At 37.7% G+C, this 18,744-nt stretch overlaps 1 protein-coding gene across 1 annotated transcript in view; it reads left to right on the top strand.

The window, feature by feature from the left end:
- Positions 1-16,664, top strand: part of LOC121673724 (cytosolic phospholipase A2 epsilon-like) — a 33,134-nt gene extending 16,470 nt beyond the window's left edge. Inside the window, exons 7-21 of the mRNA XM_042047333.1 lie at positions 1,839-1,881; positions 2,330-2,393; positions 3,719-3,861; positions 4,009-4,098; positions 4,807-4,844; positions 6,478-6,613; positions 8,478-8,614; positions 9,784-10,006; positions 10,886-11,000; positions 11,799-11,936; positions 12,212-12,319; positions 13,128-13,319; positions 13,798-13,967; positions 15,003-15,189; positions 16,049-16,664. Of these exons, the coding sequence (XP_041903267.1) occupies positions 1,839-1,881; positions 2,330-2,393; positions 3,719-3,861; positions 4,009-4,098; positions 4,807-4,844; positions 6,478-6,613; positions 8,478-8,614; positions 9,784-10,006; positions 10,886-11,000; positions 11,799-11,936; positions 12,212-12,319; positions 13,128-13,319; positions 13,798-13,967; positions 15,003-15,189; positions 16,049-16,257 (1,993 nt within the window). The 3' untranslated portion in view covers positions 16,258-16,664. The remainder of the gene's footprint in view (positions 1-1,838; positions 1,882-2,329; positions 2,394-3,718; positions 3,862-4,008; positions 4,099-4,806; positions 4,845-6,477; positions 6,614-8,477; positions 8,615-9,783; positions 10,007-10,885; positions 11,001-11,798; positions 11,937-12,211; positions 12,320-13,127; positions 13,320-13,797; positions 13,968-15,002; positions 15,190-16,048) is intronic.
- The last annotated feature ends 2,080 nt before the right edge of the window (positions 16,665-18,744 follow it).

Below are 18,744 nucleotides of genomic sequence, written 5' to 3'. Positions count from 1 at the left end.
GTTGAAAAAAAGTTAAAAAATAAAGCATCTGTCTTTTGCTGTGACTAGCAGAAGCCTTAGAATTCGGGATATAAAAGTTAAAAGAGCAGCATGGGCAGTAACAAACGAGTGGCAGCAGCTGGGCTTCCTTACAGCGGTGGCAGCAGAGGTGACAACCCAATAGAGACATCTCAGCCATTGGTCCTTAATGACTGAGGTGTCCTGGGTCTTCCCACAAGCCTTCCAAGCTCTGCTCTGTTCTGTACAACAGTGCAGTTCTCCCACCCTGTTTGAAGGTCATGCCTTGAACCTCCTAACTTTGAGCCTAACTTTATACTTTGCTGATACCAGTACCTCAAATAATACTACGCTTTACTGGATGTTTACCTCCCTGAAGAGATATCTTTACCTGTCTTTGCACTTTCATTCCATCAGGCTATGCAGGCTGAGGTCTTTTAATATCTATCATGCTATTTCTTGCTTTCCTTAATTTTTTAATGAAGTATTTGGGGATGGTGACACCGTATGTCCTGTAATGTTACAACTATTTGACACAAAATATAATTAAGTACAAAAATTTATGTTTGAAACAAAACTTGAGTGGCACTTACACCCTTTACCTGTGTGCAGGTGGAAACATTGAGTATATTTTTACCAATTCCTGACCAATGTTCTTTGAACTCTTTTAAAATACATTTCCAAAATAAAATCTTACAAAATTTTTGAGTGTATAACTGGGTTTTTTTGACGAGAGGTGTTTGCTTGAGTTTTGTTGTTGATGTTTTCTTATAGTGGAAAGTTTTTCCTGAATGTTCTGCACTGTATTTAGCCAGTTCATATTTTTCTCTTAAAGGAAAATACTGACTTATAAACAAAACTTTGAACTGTTTATGAGCTTTGCAATTTTGAGTGAATACTATCATGTATGTTTATGCTGAAATCTAATTGTTGTGATAAATTTTCACTTTAAGTGGATAAAAACAATGTCATTTATTTAATTTTGAAGGAATTGTAATGTCTGGTTTCAGCTGAGATGAAATACATACATCAAGTACAGAACTAAATGAGACCTCAAAATGTGTAATCCGTGACTTGTAAAGTTTGAATAAATAGCTCATACTCTCTGCAGCAGGCTGGGGAGTCAGTGCTCAATCCTTGTGAAGTTACATATATATGTATTCCCTTTGGAGTAATCGGAGTTCTTGAGACTATATGAATTTACATCTTTTAATTTAATGAAATGGTAAATTATAAGATATCCTTAATGAGACAGTGCTTGATTTTTCCAATGGAAAAATAGTTTAGAATATAAACATTGTTGGCTGCAGTATATGAATTCACCCCTGCCCTTAGATGTGGAAACACATCTATACATACAGTGATCTGTTACAATCTCATGTGTGATTTGCAGATCATTTAATAGAGGTAAGTACAATTTCTTCTGCCATGATGGTAATTTTTTTATAAGTTGTGGAAAGCTAGGCAGTTGTATTAGTTTTTGAAGTACAAAAAGTTGGATAAAACTCTGTAATGCTTAAAAGAATCAAGATGGATTTAACAGCTGCAGCTGTTCTCAAACTCAGTATGTCACTCATTGCATGGTTTACTAAAGCAAATGTTTAAGACAACAGGAGTAGAAATTCCAGCTTCATGTTTATCATGAGTGGATGGAAAACATTGCAACTCAGCTCATCACCTAATCCTATGCTTTGAAGTATTTTTGAGTGAGAATATTAAAGTCAGAGATGTCAAAGGTGATGGGAGGGGAAAAAACTGATGTGTTAACCATAGACTTAAATATTTGTCTGAGTTTTCCCACCCATGACATTATCTTCCTTTTTTTTTTTTTTTTTTTCTAGTCTGGATTATCCTGATGGCATTATTACAAATGGAGTACTAGTGGTAAAATATATTCATTACGATATTTCTTGTGTCTGAATAACAAGTGTTCATGTTTCTAACTCTGGAAACTTTGAGCTGTGTCCCAAAGCCAGTACTGCCACCTACTTTCTTCTATAAACCCATAGGCTCAGCACTATCAGGAGTTAATGAAGAAAGTGTTACAATGCTCATAAAAACAGTCCCATATCTTAAAACACTCATTAATTTGAACACAGTTCATCTTCTTTGCTTAAGTGTCTCTCCAAGTTCAAGCAACTCATGAGTTGTTCCTCTTTATTTCAGTTTTGGAAAGAAACACCGTATCATTATTGCCCTCATGTTATCTGAAGACATGGATAATAATTGTCTTGCTCATTGATCAGCCAGAGGGGTTGGTTGGGAACAGTATGAGTCACTTGCAATGACATCTACACTTCTCTCAATCATCATTTATCCTCTCTTCCTGCAGGCACGTGAGGTTTCCTGTTTGGAGGTTAGAGTGGATACAGGGAAGCTGAAGCAGCAATCCACAAGTGAGGTTATTGCTTCATTAGCCTATTGTTCTTGTGTTGTGATTCAGTCATTATAACAGACATGGAAAAAAATTAATAATCCATTGTGCATGTTGCTCTGTGTCACATAATACTTAGTTTTGCCATGCCCCACCTTGCAGAAAGATTGTACCTGTCAAAATTCAAGTTCGTCAAGTATTTAGTTATGAGGCAAATCTTAAACTGATGCAAAAATAGAGCCATGCATATTAGAATGAGAAACTTGGAAAAATTACGTTGGTTCTCTTTGTTTATGACTTGTTCAAAACAAATTTTTCTAACTAAGTGGGATCTTTAAAAATTATCTTATAACTCGTATGTAGAAATCTTATCCCATATGTTTGATTTGGGCTTGAGCACGTACAAAGTTTCTGCACATTTAGGGTTCTGAAGGAGGCTCTTTCTTTTGCTTCTTTAGCAAAAGTAATACACCTAAGTTTAAATGTAAAGTTGTATCACAGGGGTCTCTGCAAGTTGCAGGAAAGTACTCTGCTACCATAGGATCACCAGAACAGTACTTTGTCTATAAAATGTAGCTCTAACAAATACAGCAGGATTCTTCACTAGTTTTTAAGTTGATTCAAATGAACAGTAGCTTGTGTAAAGCTGCTCCTGGGGCAAATCTCAAAAACTCATGACTGTTCTGGGTTAATTCATGGATGGAAAATTGACTTGTATGAGGAAAATGGTAGCAATGACTGAGTTGCATTATAGGAAGTTTCAGACTGAGATGTAACATGGAGAGGAAAGGTTAGTGACCTAACATTATATGGTTTTTGGCCCTGATCTTGCAATAGAACAGCATATGATCTGTCTGTAAACATAAAGGCTTTTCTGTACAAGAACACAGCCTTCAGGTTGTTTCAGTTTTGGTGACATGAGGACACATGCCAAATAGTCTGCTTGACTTTTGGGTTTATAGAATTATTTGACTATTTCTCTTAATATTACAAAATGTATACTATGAACCAGAACAGACTGCCATCAAATAAATGCCTTTAAACTGACAATCCTTTAAATCTAAATCTTGGTTTAATTTACTAATGGACAGCATCTAATAAATAGCAAGGTACAGTATTTTAAAAATCTGTGAATTCTGTATATTGATTATTTACACAGATTCACCAAGATATTTTATATCAGTTTTCAGTCTGTTTTGGCTACCTGAAGTCTACTTAGTCATTGCGGTATAAGGAAAATTCAACAAAAAAGTGTGCAGAATAGAGGTGGATTGGGTTTTTTTTATTAGATATGTGTGTTTGCTTGTAATAGTTAAAATTCTGCTTGTTCCTTGCCTCTCTGTTTAGACCCTGAGCTCACATTTACAGTGAAAGGATCCCATGAAGGAAGCCAGAAGATTTTGCTGGACTCTGGCCCCAGCCTTCATATAATCATATTTCACTGCATTATAAATAACCAGACAAGACTGGATATCCTATTGCCAGAAGAGGTAAGTTCTCCTTCTGTCTGTTATTATTCAAAATTAGAACAAAAAGTTAATAGAACCAGTAAACTGAACTAGCCTTCTTAGTGGAGAAGTTCTAGAGATGATAAACCTTTCATGTGTTAATACCCAATGCTTTTTACATTTCTTCAGCTGGCTGATGGAAATGAAACAGAGAAATCTGGGGTCCTTTCCTTCCCTCTGAATTCACTCCCTTTGCAGAAGGAAATAATACTAGAAGAGGTGAGTATTTTTAATATGTGCTTAATATTGTCCCGCTGGAAATGAAATTACCAAGTGAACAAAACCACTGTATAAAATTGTACAGCTATTTATTAGAAATGTTAAAAAAATTTAAGGTTGTCATATTCACTTTTAAGGAAGAAGGTGTTAACAATTACTTCAATAATACAAAAATCGTTGCAAACCTGCATCCCACAGTTAGGATTAAGTGGATTCAAGGAACAAAAAATGACTGTTATATGCACATGCATTCAAAATAACTTTTTTTTTTTTTTTTAAATATTGGTGTAATACTGGAATGGCTAACAACTGAAAAAAGGCCAATCCAGATTATGAGCTTAGTTCAGATTTTAGTTTGTCTAAGTATTGATATTGGGGGTTCTTTTGTGTGTATTTTTTAAAATTTTATTTTAACAAGGTAACTTCTCTCATTCTTGTTCCCCTTCTAAGTGTGCACACTGGGAACTGGTGTAAGAATGCAAGCTTGTGGCATGCTCTCTGCCCCAAACACACAGGCTTATTAGAGAAGAGAAAATTTGATTCCAGGGCAGGGAGTGACTCTTCGGTTAATTGTATAAAAATAATGTCCTTAGCCATATGATTTATTATTTGAGAACCACCTCTCTTAGTCTGAGCATTGCCTGAGCTTGAAGGAAAGAAATGTTTTAAAATTTGGTGGTAATTAGCTTTACCTTTCTCATTTTCTAGGATAATTCATTTCACTTGTGCTTGACAGCAAGAAAATGGTAAGATAGCCTCTTTTTGTCCTATCATCCAGGACTACTGTAAACTAGTTCTGTAGGCTTTTTCTGTGATAGGTGGAGAGATGAACACAGACCGTGTGAGTGCTTTGTGTTGTGCTCACGTGGTGCATGAGGTAAGTGCAAGTCAGCTGCAGTTACAGGACCGTGCAGTTCAGTAGGAGCTCGTGAGCCTCCATTCAGAATAAATGAGCCTGCTCTGTGCCTCTTGTTCTCACACACGAATAAAACTGTACTATTCACTTACTAATTTTATTTCCCATTTATGCCAGTAGTCAGATCTGCACAATGACTGAAATAAATTCTATCGGTCTTTAACTTTGCAAAATCACCAAAACAAACATAGGGTAGCCTGGCTTCTGCCCCTTCTGCTTCACTGAGCAGAATGGGGGCTGAGACCTGACTAGCTGCACCTCTGCCAACCCCCTTGCAGGGACAGAATTGCACCAGTGACAGGTAAAGTTGAAGACAATGAGGTTTTATGGTACAGCTGAAAACTTCCTATGTTTCACAGCACCCCCACTATTGGGTGATATACAGAAGGGAAGCAAGGTGGATTTTCACAGCATGGGAGAGCTTTGTGTAAATGGAGAGAGCTACCTGTACAACCTCAGCCCATAACAAAATATATTGACATGTAAATTTAACACACAGAGATATAGAAAGAAAGCAAGAAAAATTTTAATCTACTGCTAAAAGAATTGTTTGGTTTTTGTAACGTAAATCATTTGACCTTATTCTGTTTTCAAAATGACACTGATAAATCAAAATTGCTGGGGAACAGAGGTTAGTAGCATTAATCCTTGAAACATTAATATTTGTGAAATACTGGTGAAAATTATTTTCAGTACAGAGTTTGCAGCCACCAGAGGGTGATATGACCCAGAAGATTTGGTCGATATTTAGTGTTCTTCTCACTGATAAGGGTATTTATGTTGCTGAAGGCACATAACATTAGCTGCCATTTGACTGGGTTTGCACCTTTTTCCTGAATTTTTTTGCTTGTGCTTCACACTTCTCAAGGGAAAAAATTACATGTGTCTGCACATGTGAAAAAAAGAAGTGATGAATGTTCTTGTGTATTTGCAGGATGAAGCTTGCAAATGCTTATCTAGGAATCTGGTCAGGACACAGGTGAAAGGCTGGATTTCCCAAGACAGAGGGTGACCAGGGCATGATGCTTGATTTGAAGTTCAAGCTGCATCACATAACTCATTAGAACTCTCACTTTAAATGCTGCTAGTGGATTGTCAAAACCTGAGAACAAGTGATGATGTCATCACTTGAATTTTCCAGGATGTCATAGTGATAAACAGGAATGGATACAGAAAAAAGTACTTCTGAAATTACTCCTTTTGGTGCTCTTTCCCTGACTTGTGTGTCTTGTCTTTGTCTCCATGTTCACAAGAAATCTAAAGTACCTTGGAAACTCCTCTTCATCCTCACTGCTATTTCTTGCTGGCAGTAGAAATGTTTGTTTTTCTTCCTTCCTTTATCAATATGCAGACTTGGAAATAACTTGTTTTACAGATTATTTGTTTTTTGATTACCTGTCCTACAGATCTTGAAATCAGCTGTAATTGATGTGTGCATTGATTTGTCCCATTGTCTATTCCAGCTCAGGAGACCTGGATGTACGTTTGGGGTTTAGCCTGTGCGTGGAAGAGCAGGCCTTCCTGCGGAAAAGGAAGAAATATGTTGCTGCTGCTCTGAAAAAGATTCTTAATTTGGAGGAGGATCTGAAAGAACATGAGGCAAGCCAATACAGTCCCTGGTAGCAACTACTGTCAGGATATCAAGGCTTGGCTCACAAATTCAAGCAAATAAAATCCCAGTTTAATTAATCCTTCTGGTGTGGGCCAGGCCTGGTCACCTAGGGCAAGAGATGAGCAAGAGAAGCAGGGGCCTGTTAATGTGGCAGAGCAGGGGAGGCAGGATAATGTCTTTACAGACCCAAAAACTTCTCAACAGCTCCTCAAACTGTCCATTCCTGTTTATTCTTGGTATTGCTCATAGGAGGAAAATTTATAGTGGGCAGACATGGAACAGCTGGGGGATGCTTCCTGAGAAACAGAGGGCCTTAACTCAGTGACAGAGACATGGTGGCCATGGCACACGTGTAAAGGGTTTTGAGAGGAAGAAACAAATGTTTTCACACAGACATCTGAATAAAAATTCTTGGAGGGGTTTCTGCAGCAAAAAAGGTGTATTGTTGGGAAAAATGAGGGATAGAATAAAACCATCAAGCTGGCAAAGAAGAGTGGTTCTTACAGCATCACTGAGCTGTAGATGAAATAGCTGATTTTAAGTTTAGCTGTATCACTCTAGATCCTGTTCCTGCCTCTGTAACTGAGTAATAAGTTTTGCAGCTGCTGATGCCTGACTGGGTTGCTGACCATCAGAAAAGTACAAACATACCAATAACAATAACACTCTTTAGCTGACAGTTAACAAAAAGGAGTTCTGTGGAAAATATTATTCAAAAATATTAGTTTGGGTTCAGAGCAGAGAATAATATGGGAAACAGAGTTTTCAAGAAAGCTGGAACAAACATTTTTACATGGCTAAGATTCTCCTCACACATGGAAAACTATTTTCTAAAAACATCTAATTACTCTGGCTCTCTTGTTCATGTGTTCAACTTCAGATTTATGGGAAAATATCCCCTCTACCTTGTTAGCTGACTTACATTTGAACTGAAAAAAAATCATTAGAGTTTTAACTTAAAATAGATTAGAAAATGTAAACCCCAGAATATAAATTTTGGAGTTTATTCTGATTTTAGTTAAGATTATGAGATTTTCCTCATTATTATTTTATAAAATTTCTTAGATTTAAGATCTTAAAGAGTTTAGGGTAGGAACAACATCTGTTTTCTGGGTTTTCTGTGCTTTTGTTTTTTCGTAGAGCGGGAGAATTATTTTCTTCATGCTCTATTCATTGACTTTAGAACACAGATTCCTTTATGAAATTGGAAGCAAATACTTTAAAGGTATAAATAGACCTTTTCCATGGGGCGTGTAAGCATCCACACTCTGGATGCCATCGGAAGCAAAGGGTGTACTAGATCAGGAAAAGATTAGGAGACAAATAGTCTGTCTCTTCAATTACACTTGGACCGTGGAGGGGGAAACCCTACCAATGACTGTGCTTCAGGACATAAAGTAATTAATGGCCTGGGGCCAGGAAGGCTTTGGCTATTGTGTGGTCTGGCTGATTACAGGGCGATGTGTGTTCCTCTGTGACACTGGTCATTTCATTGTTAGAGGCAGAATCATGGATCCATAATCTGCTCCGGTGTGGTAAATCCTGTATTTTCTATGACAGCTTCTAATAATACACTTTGAGAAAAATTCCAGAGTGGTGAGGCTGATTTCCAGTTATATGTTAAGTAAGCAGCTTCCCACCCCATCTGAGTGGGTAAGACATAAGCCTTCCCTCTCGCATCAATCAGGCAGCGGCAAACAAGCTTTTTCCAACAATCACATCCTTTTCATGCCAAGTAGCATCCCTGCTTGTATCAATGCCTGCAACATGTTATCTGATTTCTGCAGTAAGGGTTGTTTGTGTCTAATACGTGCATAGCTTTTGCTCCTTCTGCCTTGCTGTGTTGAACAGGTGCCAGTGGTGGCCATTACGACAACTGGGGGAGGAACGAGATCACTCACAGCGATGTATGGCAGCCTGCTGGGCCTCCAGAAACTCAACCTGTTAGACTGCATTTCCTACATTGGAGGTTTATCGGGTACCACATGGTGAGAATGGCCCAAATGAGGTTTATGTGTTCTCTGCTCAATATTGCTGGCTCTGTATAACACCATTAGCTTATATGGCACTTAGCAAAGAAAAAGCATTTCCATTCTCCCCACAATCTCCTCTCTGTCCACCTGGAGCAAAGAAACAAAACATATGGATTAAGAGATCAATCACCACATTCATTAACTGCTTTTGCCACCCCCCGACTCAGTCTATGCCTGATGTTTTCATCTAAATGCTCTATTGCCTTTTCATATTTTATCAATTATACCTTAGACTAAATGCAATGAATTTGTCTTTAGACTGGAAATTGAAGAAAGATGGGAAGAAGAATTTATGCCTGCCATTTTCTGGTTATTCTCACTTCCATTTTGGATTTACAGTGCATCTCCCTCTGGTAAAAGATGTATTTGGGGCTAGTGGAATTAATACTATCGCAGAAAGTCCAACAAATTACATCAAGTTACTGACCTTGGAGAGACTGCAGCTATGGTGGCTCGTTGTGAAGTGCGCTCTTCCCTCGGAGGGCATAGAGCAGATGATGTCATACTTAAAATAACTGAAGTATTTAATCAAGTAGGTTCTAGGTACCTCCACTCCTCTACACCTGTTTGGAAGAGGAGAATTTTTTTCACTGAGGTGTGTGTCACTTTATGTAAGTCCAAATTTTAATGGTAGGTTTTTCTTTTAACTTCTTTGTTTTATGTGGAGATCTGAGTGTATCTGTCTGTGTTATGATTTCAAGAAGACAAGTAAGAATGGTCATAAAAGGACATGCCCAAAACTGCGCAGTTTTCTTGTTGGCACAAGCCATTAGCAGACATATGGGAACAAACGCAGGACTAGAGCAGAGTAGTAGTGACTGCTCCCTAGATTTCTCCCCACCTTCCAAGAAACTGATTTGATGAATAATTGTGGAACCTTGTTATTTAATAGCCTTGGGTCTTGTTTTCTGCTCTCCCTTGAATTTCAAGATAAGTTTTGAGCCCATTTTATCATATCCAAACCAGCGAAGCTTGGAGGTTTTGTTTGCTCCTGAAATGAGCGTATTTTAAGTGTGTTTACCTTTTAGTTGTGAACCCCGTAAGAATTAAGTTGCACAAAACTTTTCTGAAAACAAACCACAGCATTACTCTTCTTTCATTATTTTCTTCTAATGTTTCTTCAGGACCATGGCAAACTTATATGAAGATGCTAATTGGTCACAAAAATATCTGGAGGATGCAATCAAGGAAGCTCGCAAGCAAGTAACCAAATCCAAGATCTGCTGTTTTTCTTTGGATTGTCTGAAGTACTATTATAATGACCTGATGGAGAGGACTAAAGAAGGACATAACACTTCTTTCATAGACCTTTGGGGTCTTGTCATTGAATCCATGCTACATGATAAGGTACTCCTTTCTTCCATATAACTGCTGAGCTTCTATAGCTACAGTGGAGAAGAAAATAAATCCTGGCATGCCATTCAGTACTACTAATGCAAATAATTAGTTTAGCAGTTGATTAAATATTATATATTCAGACCCATTATTAAAACACTGATCTGGATTTGAAGAGAGGTTGACCTTGAACTGAAGGAGCCATGTCATACCAGTCAAAGGTATTCTTCCTCCTTAAAGAAAGAAGTACCCTGAGAAAAAATACTTTGAATTGTAAATGAATCACTTTGGGCATAAAATATTCTGACTAGAAGAGGCACTTAAAAATTTGAAATAATTTACTTCTCTATCATAAATGAAGATAGATATTTATAAAGTGACCTAGGTATAGACTGCATATGGAGATGGCTCACATAGTAAGAAAGACCATTTTCTAAATACGGTATAAAGTTTTAAGAAATTTTATTACTTTAAAAATAGTGTATCTTAAGTAGTTTCATTCTGGCTTAAGTTTATACAATGAAGTTTTAGATTGTCATGTTCAATAGAATATATTCATGAAAATGCAAAATACCTTAAAATATGATCAATTCTTTGCAAAGACCCAGCCGAGGAAAGAACTTTACCGTTCACTTAGCTGCATCATCTTTCCTGGAAATGTTTTTTTTTTTTCTTGCTGAATCTACAATCAACTTCTCTGCATATCTCAAAATCTGAGAACTCATATAGGGTGCAGCTGCTTCTTCTGGGATACTTGGCAAGTTTGGAATATCCCAGATATTTCTCAACAATCCAGTGACCTGGGAATGGATAAAGCTGATAGTTCACATTATATTATTTGAAGTGCAAGTTGTTTTTCTCATTCCATTAACCCTTTTTAATCAAAACCAGAAAGACGAGCACAGACTCTCGGACCAACGGCAGGCAGTGGATAATGGCCAGAACCCACTGCCCATCTATGTGGCCATCAACCTCAAGTCCAATTATAGTGCCCAGGCGTTCAGAGGTAATGGTTATGATTTAGATTTCTTAAAAAATTTATAATTTCAATGGTCTAAACTAAAATGATATGGATACAATCAGCTTTAATAATAAAATAGTCTTTTCATTCTAATTGCAAGTAATGCCCCAATAAACCATTATGTTTTCAGATAATAGTGACTGAAACAAACAAACAAAAAAAAATCCAAACTTCTCTAGTGTTTAGAATTTGAGTTCTTCATTTTTCTAGAAGTAGAAATGTAATTATACCACAAAACCTGTCAAAGTCACAGTTTATCCTGTCACAAAAACCTTGTAATGAAACAAATTCTTATGATGATTCCACATGGTCTTATTTTAAACAATTAAAGAAAAAACTTTGAATTTTTGGGTCCAGGGTCAGGAAAATCACTATTTCCTCTACTATTAATTTTCACAGTATTTGTTTAACATGAGCAGCTAAGTACATGACACCAAGTGAATGCTAAGCTCTCTGGCACTAGAGCCCTAAAGGAAACAAGTTATGCATGAGCAACACATACTTTGGGGTAAGATTAACTATATTGAGGGAATGCTTGTGGTTTCATTCAGACCAGGGCTTTTTTGCTGGAGGTTGCTGTATCACAGCCTGGGACTGCCCTGCCATGGTGTGGAAGGACCTCATGTCATCGATACTGCTGGCAGTACAGATACAGCCATGGCTGGTGAATGGCGTGCTATGAATGAGCCAGTGTCTTTCTCATTGTTTGCTTCCGGGATCTCTTCTGTTTAGTGTTAGCTAACATGGTATTGCTTTTTCATGATCTGGCTGCTGTTGCCATAGAGTGGCTGGAGTTCACTCCTTATGAAGTTGGTCTCCTGAAATATGGAGCGTCTATTCGCGCAGAACACTTCGGAAGTCAGTTCTTTATGGGAAGGATGGTGAAGAAGCTCTCAGAGACTCGGATCTGCTATATGCAAGGTGACTATTGCCTAGGGGGGAAGGTGGTCTACTGGAAGGACAGCTGGCATGGGCGAGTATGTGGTCTGTGGTGGACAGCACTGGGAAGACTCCGACAGACAGGTTGAGCAGGTGTGAGTTTACATTAGCAAGGACATACCTACTAAGTATGCCCACAAAGGTATCCATACAGACAGAAAGGAAGTATCCAATGGGAAGAACTGAAGGTATGTATCAATTAAGATTCTTCCAAGGCTACTCCATCAATCAGCTTCTCTTCCTCTTTCACATTGCAGGCATGTGGAGTAGTATATTTTCCATAGATGTGATGTATGTCTGGAATTTGGCTGCTGATTCAGAAGATTTTTGGTGCAGATGGACCAGAGACAGAGTAAAAGATATTGGTGAGATTTTTAATTTTTTTGCACCACTGGTATATATTGCTTATGTTCTGTGAAGATGTCTAATACATAAAGAAATGCTGTCAAAGTGAGAAAGTAAAAGATGAGGAAAGTGAAGCAGAGATGTCAGCTAAGAATTTTTTTCTGCCTGATTTAAAATTAAATTGTGCTTCTTTGGAAAAGCTTTGGAAAAGCTGTACCTTCTTCTGAAGGTCAGACGGACAACAAAACCAGTCTCCAGAAGACATATAAAAGTCATGCTATATCAAGAACACATCTTAAGATTGTTAAATTAGGATATGGTCCTCCTTGGCCAGTAATAACACGGGTAGAGAAAACGGCTCTTGCAGAAGGCTGTTTTCTCCACTGAGCTGCCCATGGAGAAAGCTTACTCTTGCTGTTAATTGCACAGGGAGCCTGGAGTGACTGGTCTCCTAACTAAGCTGGTGTTGCTGCTGGGTGGCACTGACATGCATTCTGAAAGTGTCCTGTTGAAAGGCCAGTGCTGTCCTCCTGTATGTGTTGGGACTTGTCTCTCCCCTCCACCACATGTTACTGTAGAGGTTGGGCATCATTTGAGGAAACTTAGAGTAGAAGGTGGTGCTTACTGCCTGGCAGCCTGCTCCCTGCAGGTAGCTGTCATTTAATTCACTGTCTAATGCTGAATTTTATTTGGTGGCATAGACCTTAAGGGCTTATAACTGTGTTTGGTTTACCTTTGGAGTGGGGGATGGTGATACTCCATTTTTTAAAATACTGATCATTTCAGAAAACTATCCTAAACATAAAATTTCTTCTTTCCATCTTGCAGCAGAAGAACCCTTTCTGTCTGTGAATCCCTATGAGGTAGACACGTGTCTATGCACTCCCTCGAGCATCCTCTCCTCTACTCTGCGAGATGTCTTAACAGGACGCCCAACAATTGCACAGTATCCTAATTTTATCAGAGGCTTCCAGCTGCATAACAAGTATCTGGAGAGTGAAGGATTTTCTACCTGGAAAGGCACAGTAAAACAGCCTGTTTTTCAGTAATATTCTAAGGAGGTTTGGGTTTTGGAATTCACTTAGGATTTCCAACAAAGAGGAAGAGACAAGATTGACTTCTGAAATGCCACTTCTTCCTTTACAAATGGAAAACATTAAAGCCAGATTTGAATAGCATTTCCATTTTGGTGGGAGCTGTTGAGGGGTGAAATTGTATCTGGTGATCTGGGAGTTTTGTTCCTGTGGATAAAGTGAGCTCAGCCTAAGGAAGCAGGAGAGATCTCCCCTTTAGGGCTAAAGCAGTCTGCAGTGCCCAGGAAGAAGGGAAGAAAAAAGCAGTAGCATGTCACTTACTCCTGTAAATAAGTGCAACTAGAGTGAAAGGAAGACAGGAACAATAAGGGACAAAATTCTCCATACTTCACTCTCTACCTTCCTTCAGAGGAGAAATCAATCTTGTGCTTTATTTGTTGTAATGAAAAATAATTTTGTTTCAGACACAGTGATAGACTCCTTCCCAAATAAACTGATGGAAACAGCAGACAATGAGCTCTCCCTTGTTGATACTGGCTTTTTCATTAATACCAGCTACCCTCCACTTTTAAGATCAAAGAGGGAGGTGGATGTCATCCTGCATTTGAATTACAGTGGAGGGTCCCAAACACTGGTAAGAAAAGCCATGGTATCTGAGATGTTTTTCCTTCATGGTCTTTTGGTCTCTAGCACTCGTCAGGTAAAACACCTAATTTTTCAGTACTGGAAGGACAATTGGATTATTGTTATCTAATTTATTATTTAGATCATTAGGTGATTTATTTCTCAGTAACTAAGAAAGATATTAGAAGAAAATGATTGATATAGGCATTTTTAAATCATCATGGTCTTCACTGGATTCAAGAATTTTGAAAAACTGATGGGTTATATTCTGGATTGTATTATAAAATGATAGAGTGTTCTGAAACTCTGCTACTGATTTGTGTTATCCTTGTACTGAACAAATTACAAAGGCAATGGAAAGTCCTGAAAATATTTTAACAGATTAAATGAGAAAACCTGTGTCTTGGCCTTTATACCTCATACCAGTCTTAGGGAAATGTAGTGACTAATGCCAGATTGATTAATAATTAAAAGAATATAATTAGTGTTGCATATATAATGATAATAATATAAAATTAAATATAGGTATATAGTAAATATAGCTGTTGAAGGTTTTTGGTTTTTTTTATGAGGTCATAAGATGTGTTGATAAGTGTATTTGTTAATAGGGAGTAATTATCAAGCAACACCAATTATGCAGAGGACAGAAAGATTGGGAGAGTGGTAAATAATGAAGAAGTCAAGACAAGGATGCAGAATAATCTGGACTGATGTGTTGCTTCTCCATTCTTGCAGTTTCTTTGCCTTCCCCTTCTGAACTGGTTTCAATGGAATTATAAAATTAGACCTGTGGCTTTTGGATTCATTTTCAAGTTCAGAGAAAGTGACTATTTTCTTGTTTTGCCTAAAGCAATGTGGAAAATAAGATAAGCTACAATGTCTGGTGTGGTTATGATTGTTTCCATCTGAAATTTAGTGTCTTGCCAGAGGAAGATTCAAACCTTAGAATATTCCTGTTAGCTGCTGGAGTTTAAAATATCCAGGTCTCTGGATCAGTTTTGATTGTTATAAGAATTTTATATATTTTTTTTTTTCATTCATCCAGCCTCTGGATCAGATTGCGAAGTACTTCTCAGAGCAAGAAATTCCATTTCCCAAAATTGAGATAAGTGAGGAAGACAGGGAAAACTTGAAGGAGTGCTATGTGTTTGAAGAGGCTGACAGTCCACAAGCTCCAACAGTGCTTTTTTTTCCCCTAGTAAATGACACCTTCAAAAAATATAAAGCTCCTGGTGAGTCATCTTTGATAGCAATTTTAATAAAAAGTTGTTTTCCTAGTGAATCCTTTCTATTTCATAAAGTATCACTGTCATCTCTGACCTTTCCAATGCCACCACAGGTCTCATCACTGACAAACATAACTGGTCTGTGTCAGCATGTCTGAACTGTATGAACTCCTGAATCTTTTCTTAAAGCACTTGAGATTAATATAGGCACTTATTTCACAGGAGCTACTAGAGATAGTATGAAGGCAAAAATTTCAATATATGTACACCATGATGGGTAGGTTCTCAAGCTGTTTTACTCTACAGACATGGACTTGTGCACTCCTGCTTGCCAACAAAGATGAGGAAAAACCTTCTGCTGGTTTTGGTGTTAAGTCCATTCATCCAAGTTTTTTTCCACATATTTAAAAGTGATCTCCCAGACTGAGGCCTGAAATCTTTGGTTTTAATTGAGTAATATGGTCTGTCTGAGTGAAATAATTTCTCCTGAACTTTCAGTGAGATGGTTATTATTTTATCTAGTACAAGAGTATCTGGTTTCCTTTTTGCTTGTGCTTTTCTAGTTTGAGTAACAAAGACTAACTATGTTGTCCCAGCAGTGGTCTAGCATTGCTGCTACAAATGTTGTTCTAACTTCAAGCTGTTTGGGTGATGTAAATGTCAAATGGTGTAAAATCATATTTGGACAAAGGCTTGACCCAGATGCTGAAGAATACAGTGCTACTAGCACAGAACTTTTACTTCCCTCTGGCAAATTATACCTCTCCTTCCTTCCTTTTCTACCTATAATTATGTAAATACTGATAGGAGCCACATACTGCAATAAAACCTTATTGGTGAATCTCCCTGTGGTTCGTCCCCTTAGGTGTGGAAAGGAGTCCTGAAGAGATGGCTGAAGGCAAAGTTGATGTCTCCAGCATCCTCTCCCCATTTACGACAAGGGAGGTGTGTTTCAGTGAAGAGAATTTTGACAAACTGGTGAAACTGACTGATTACAATGTCCTGAATAATGAGAAGTTGATTATTCAGGCCTTGCGCTTGGCAGTGGCACGGAGGAAGCAGCGGAATTATTAGCCACCACACACTAGCTTCAAATTTTCATGTGGTATTTCTTGGGTTGTCTATGGTTTGGTGAGGTCAAGATGTTTGGTTCTTATTGGTGATACGTGCAGAAGTCACATCGTCCTAAGGACATTCTGGACTCCACCCTATTTACATGGCTCTTCAGACAAAAAGATTGGAATTTACCAGTTGTTTAACCCAAAACAAACTTCAAAGCAGAAAATTCATTTTTAGTTTTGTTACCAAGTTACTTTACCAATTGCTATATATATTCAATATAAATTATTACAATGTTGTGTAAGATAATAATGAAATATGTGGCACATTAAAATTTGTATCAAAATAGTATTTATGTGGTGGATTTTCTGTGTGGCAGAACAACAATCCCTTGAAATGAAATTTCTTTGATGAAAAACTAATCCACTGTGCTGGTCTTGCTTATTTAATTATTGAAGGTTATCTTCTCTGATTTGATTGTCTGTCCACTATGAGATTTGTATTTAACTGTCTTCATAAATCTTTGAAAATAAGCTTCTTAAGTTAGTATCAATGTTGTAAAAATTTATACAGTTTTCACCAATAATAAAAAATACCCCTGAATTAGGTCATCTTTGTTTCAGGAGATCAAACATATCCTCTCTGAGCTGCTGTTCACAGAACCACTTATATTCAGCCTAAGTAGTAGACATGTTGCCCAACTTTCCTTCACTTTTCTCTTGGAGTTTCTGCTGACTGTGCTGTCTCACTCATCTTTACCTGCCTTTACTGTTCCTGAAGGATGACCTTGTGATTTCTCCCAGTGTTTCATAAGATGGGAAGTGGCTGCTAGCTGTCTGCATAGAATAGGGCAAAGCAAGAGACCCTTTAGGGATCCTTTCCAGACATACCTCTTACACCTGTTCAACACTTACAGGCAAATGGTCTTTGCAGGGATTGTCCTGAGAGATTGGTTTCTCATTATCAAACATCCTAGAGGTCTTCTGGGGGACAGTAGTAGCCAAAGGCTTCTCTCACAACTCTCCAATGGGCAGGTCATAAGCTCAGTCTTTCACAACATCAGCCTTGCACTGTGGAGCTGTGATTCATGAAGAGATTAGTCACAGGAGCTCAGAAAATGTTTTGGATTATCTTCCTTTTGTTAATAAAAGACTCCCACCATTGCAAGGAAATGCAGACAGAGTCAACAGGGCAGAATTAGTGTTGAGATCCGGATAGTCTTGACTATGGTCAGAAGTGACAAACTTGTTTGTATGGAATGAAGTTCTAGGTAATGGATGGAAGAAAAGGACTCTTTGATTTTTTCCTAAAAACCACCCCCAGCTGATGGGGCATCTAAGAGCAATTTGGGTGGAGGAGGAGAAGGAGTGGGCAATGTTTTTCACTTATGAGCATGTTCATTGTGTTCATACACCTGAAACTCTTGAAAGAGCATGGTGTAACCCTGTTCTCAGGTACAATGTTGTATGTTTAAATCTAGATTTTTGTCTCTCCATATCTGAGGCAGCTGTAATTAGGGTTCTGCTTCAATACACTAGAACAGCTAACTCATGGGGTGCCTCTGGGTCCTTTCTAGAGATATATTTGGGTTTACTGTCATGGTTTCCTAGACCTTTTTGCCAGGAATGAAACAGAGTAGGATGGAGGATGTTTCACTCTATTTTACAGGGTAAACTTACTCAACAATAGGATGGAAAAAACCCAGGTAGGTGCAATATGCAGCCTGAACCTGATTAACACTGCTTTTCATTGTGTCCTGCTGGCTGATATGGCACCCACCTTTCCCTTTTTGAGAGTTCCTACTACTCTCAAGCTCTTCAATTTCCCCAGTGTTTCAATATTGTCTTTTTGAAACATAGTACCAATTGTGATTGTTTTATATATATATTTATTTTTTAATTTCAAGATATTCAAGATCACTGATAAAAACATGCAGACTTGTAACTGAGCTTTTGCCATCCTCTAGGAATATCTTCCTTTTGGGTTACCTTCCTTTGACTACTGCTTTTTGTGATCTTTTAGTTACTTATCTTTAATATGTTCAAAGTTTGGGTGACATTTGTTGGAGCTAGTTCTTAGGTTAGAATGTCTTAAAATGCCAAATATTTTAGGAAATTATAATTTATATCATGTCATTGAAATTACCTTTATCAACTTGTTCTCAGTTCATTGCAAAGAGAAATGAGATTATTTTGAAATTGATTGATCTGTTAATTTTTATAATAGCAAGGATTATTTTAAAAAGACAAAACCAAAACCCAAACTCTCATTTTTTTATTTCTTGTGTACTAATTTTGCGTACTCCCTCAATGAGGCAGGGACCACCTCACATGATGTGTAGTCTCCTGTGCAGTGAAGTCTTATAAATGTGAAGACATAAAGAATATGTGAGAACATGAGGACTAATTAACATTGATTTCAACATTAATTTCACCCTCCCTAATATGTCCTCTTAGAGGTTGTTCACTGGAGCATCTTAATTCAGATACACAAAGTAACAAA

The sequence above is a fragment of the Corvus kubaryi genome, unplaced genomic scaffold, assembly GCF_017639235.1.
Source record: "Corvus kubaryi isolate FWS band 111438036 unplaced genomic scaffold, C.kubaryi_AGA036_p1.0 66, whole genome shotgun sequence".
In the NCBI taxonomy this organism is placed as follows: Eukaryota; Metazoa; Chordata; class Aves; order Passeriformes; family Corvidae; genus Corvus; species Corvus kubaryi.
Note: the sequence above shows the minus strand (reverse complement) of the source record. Positions and strands in the feature narration are given on the sequence as shown.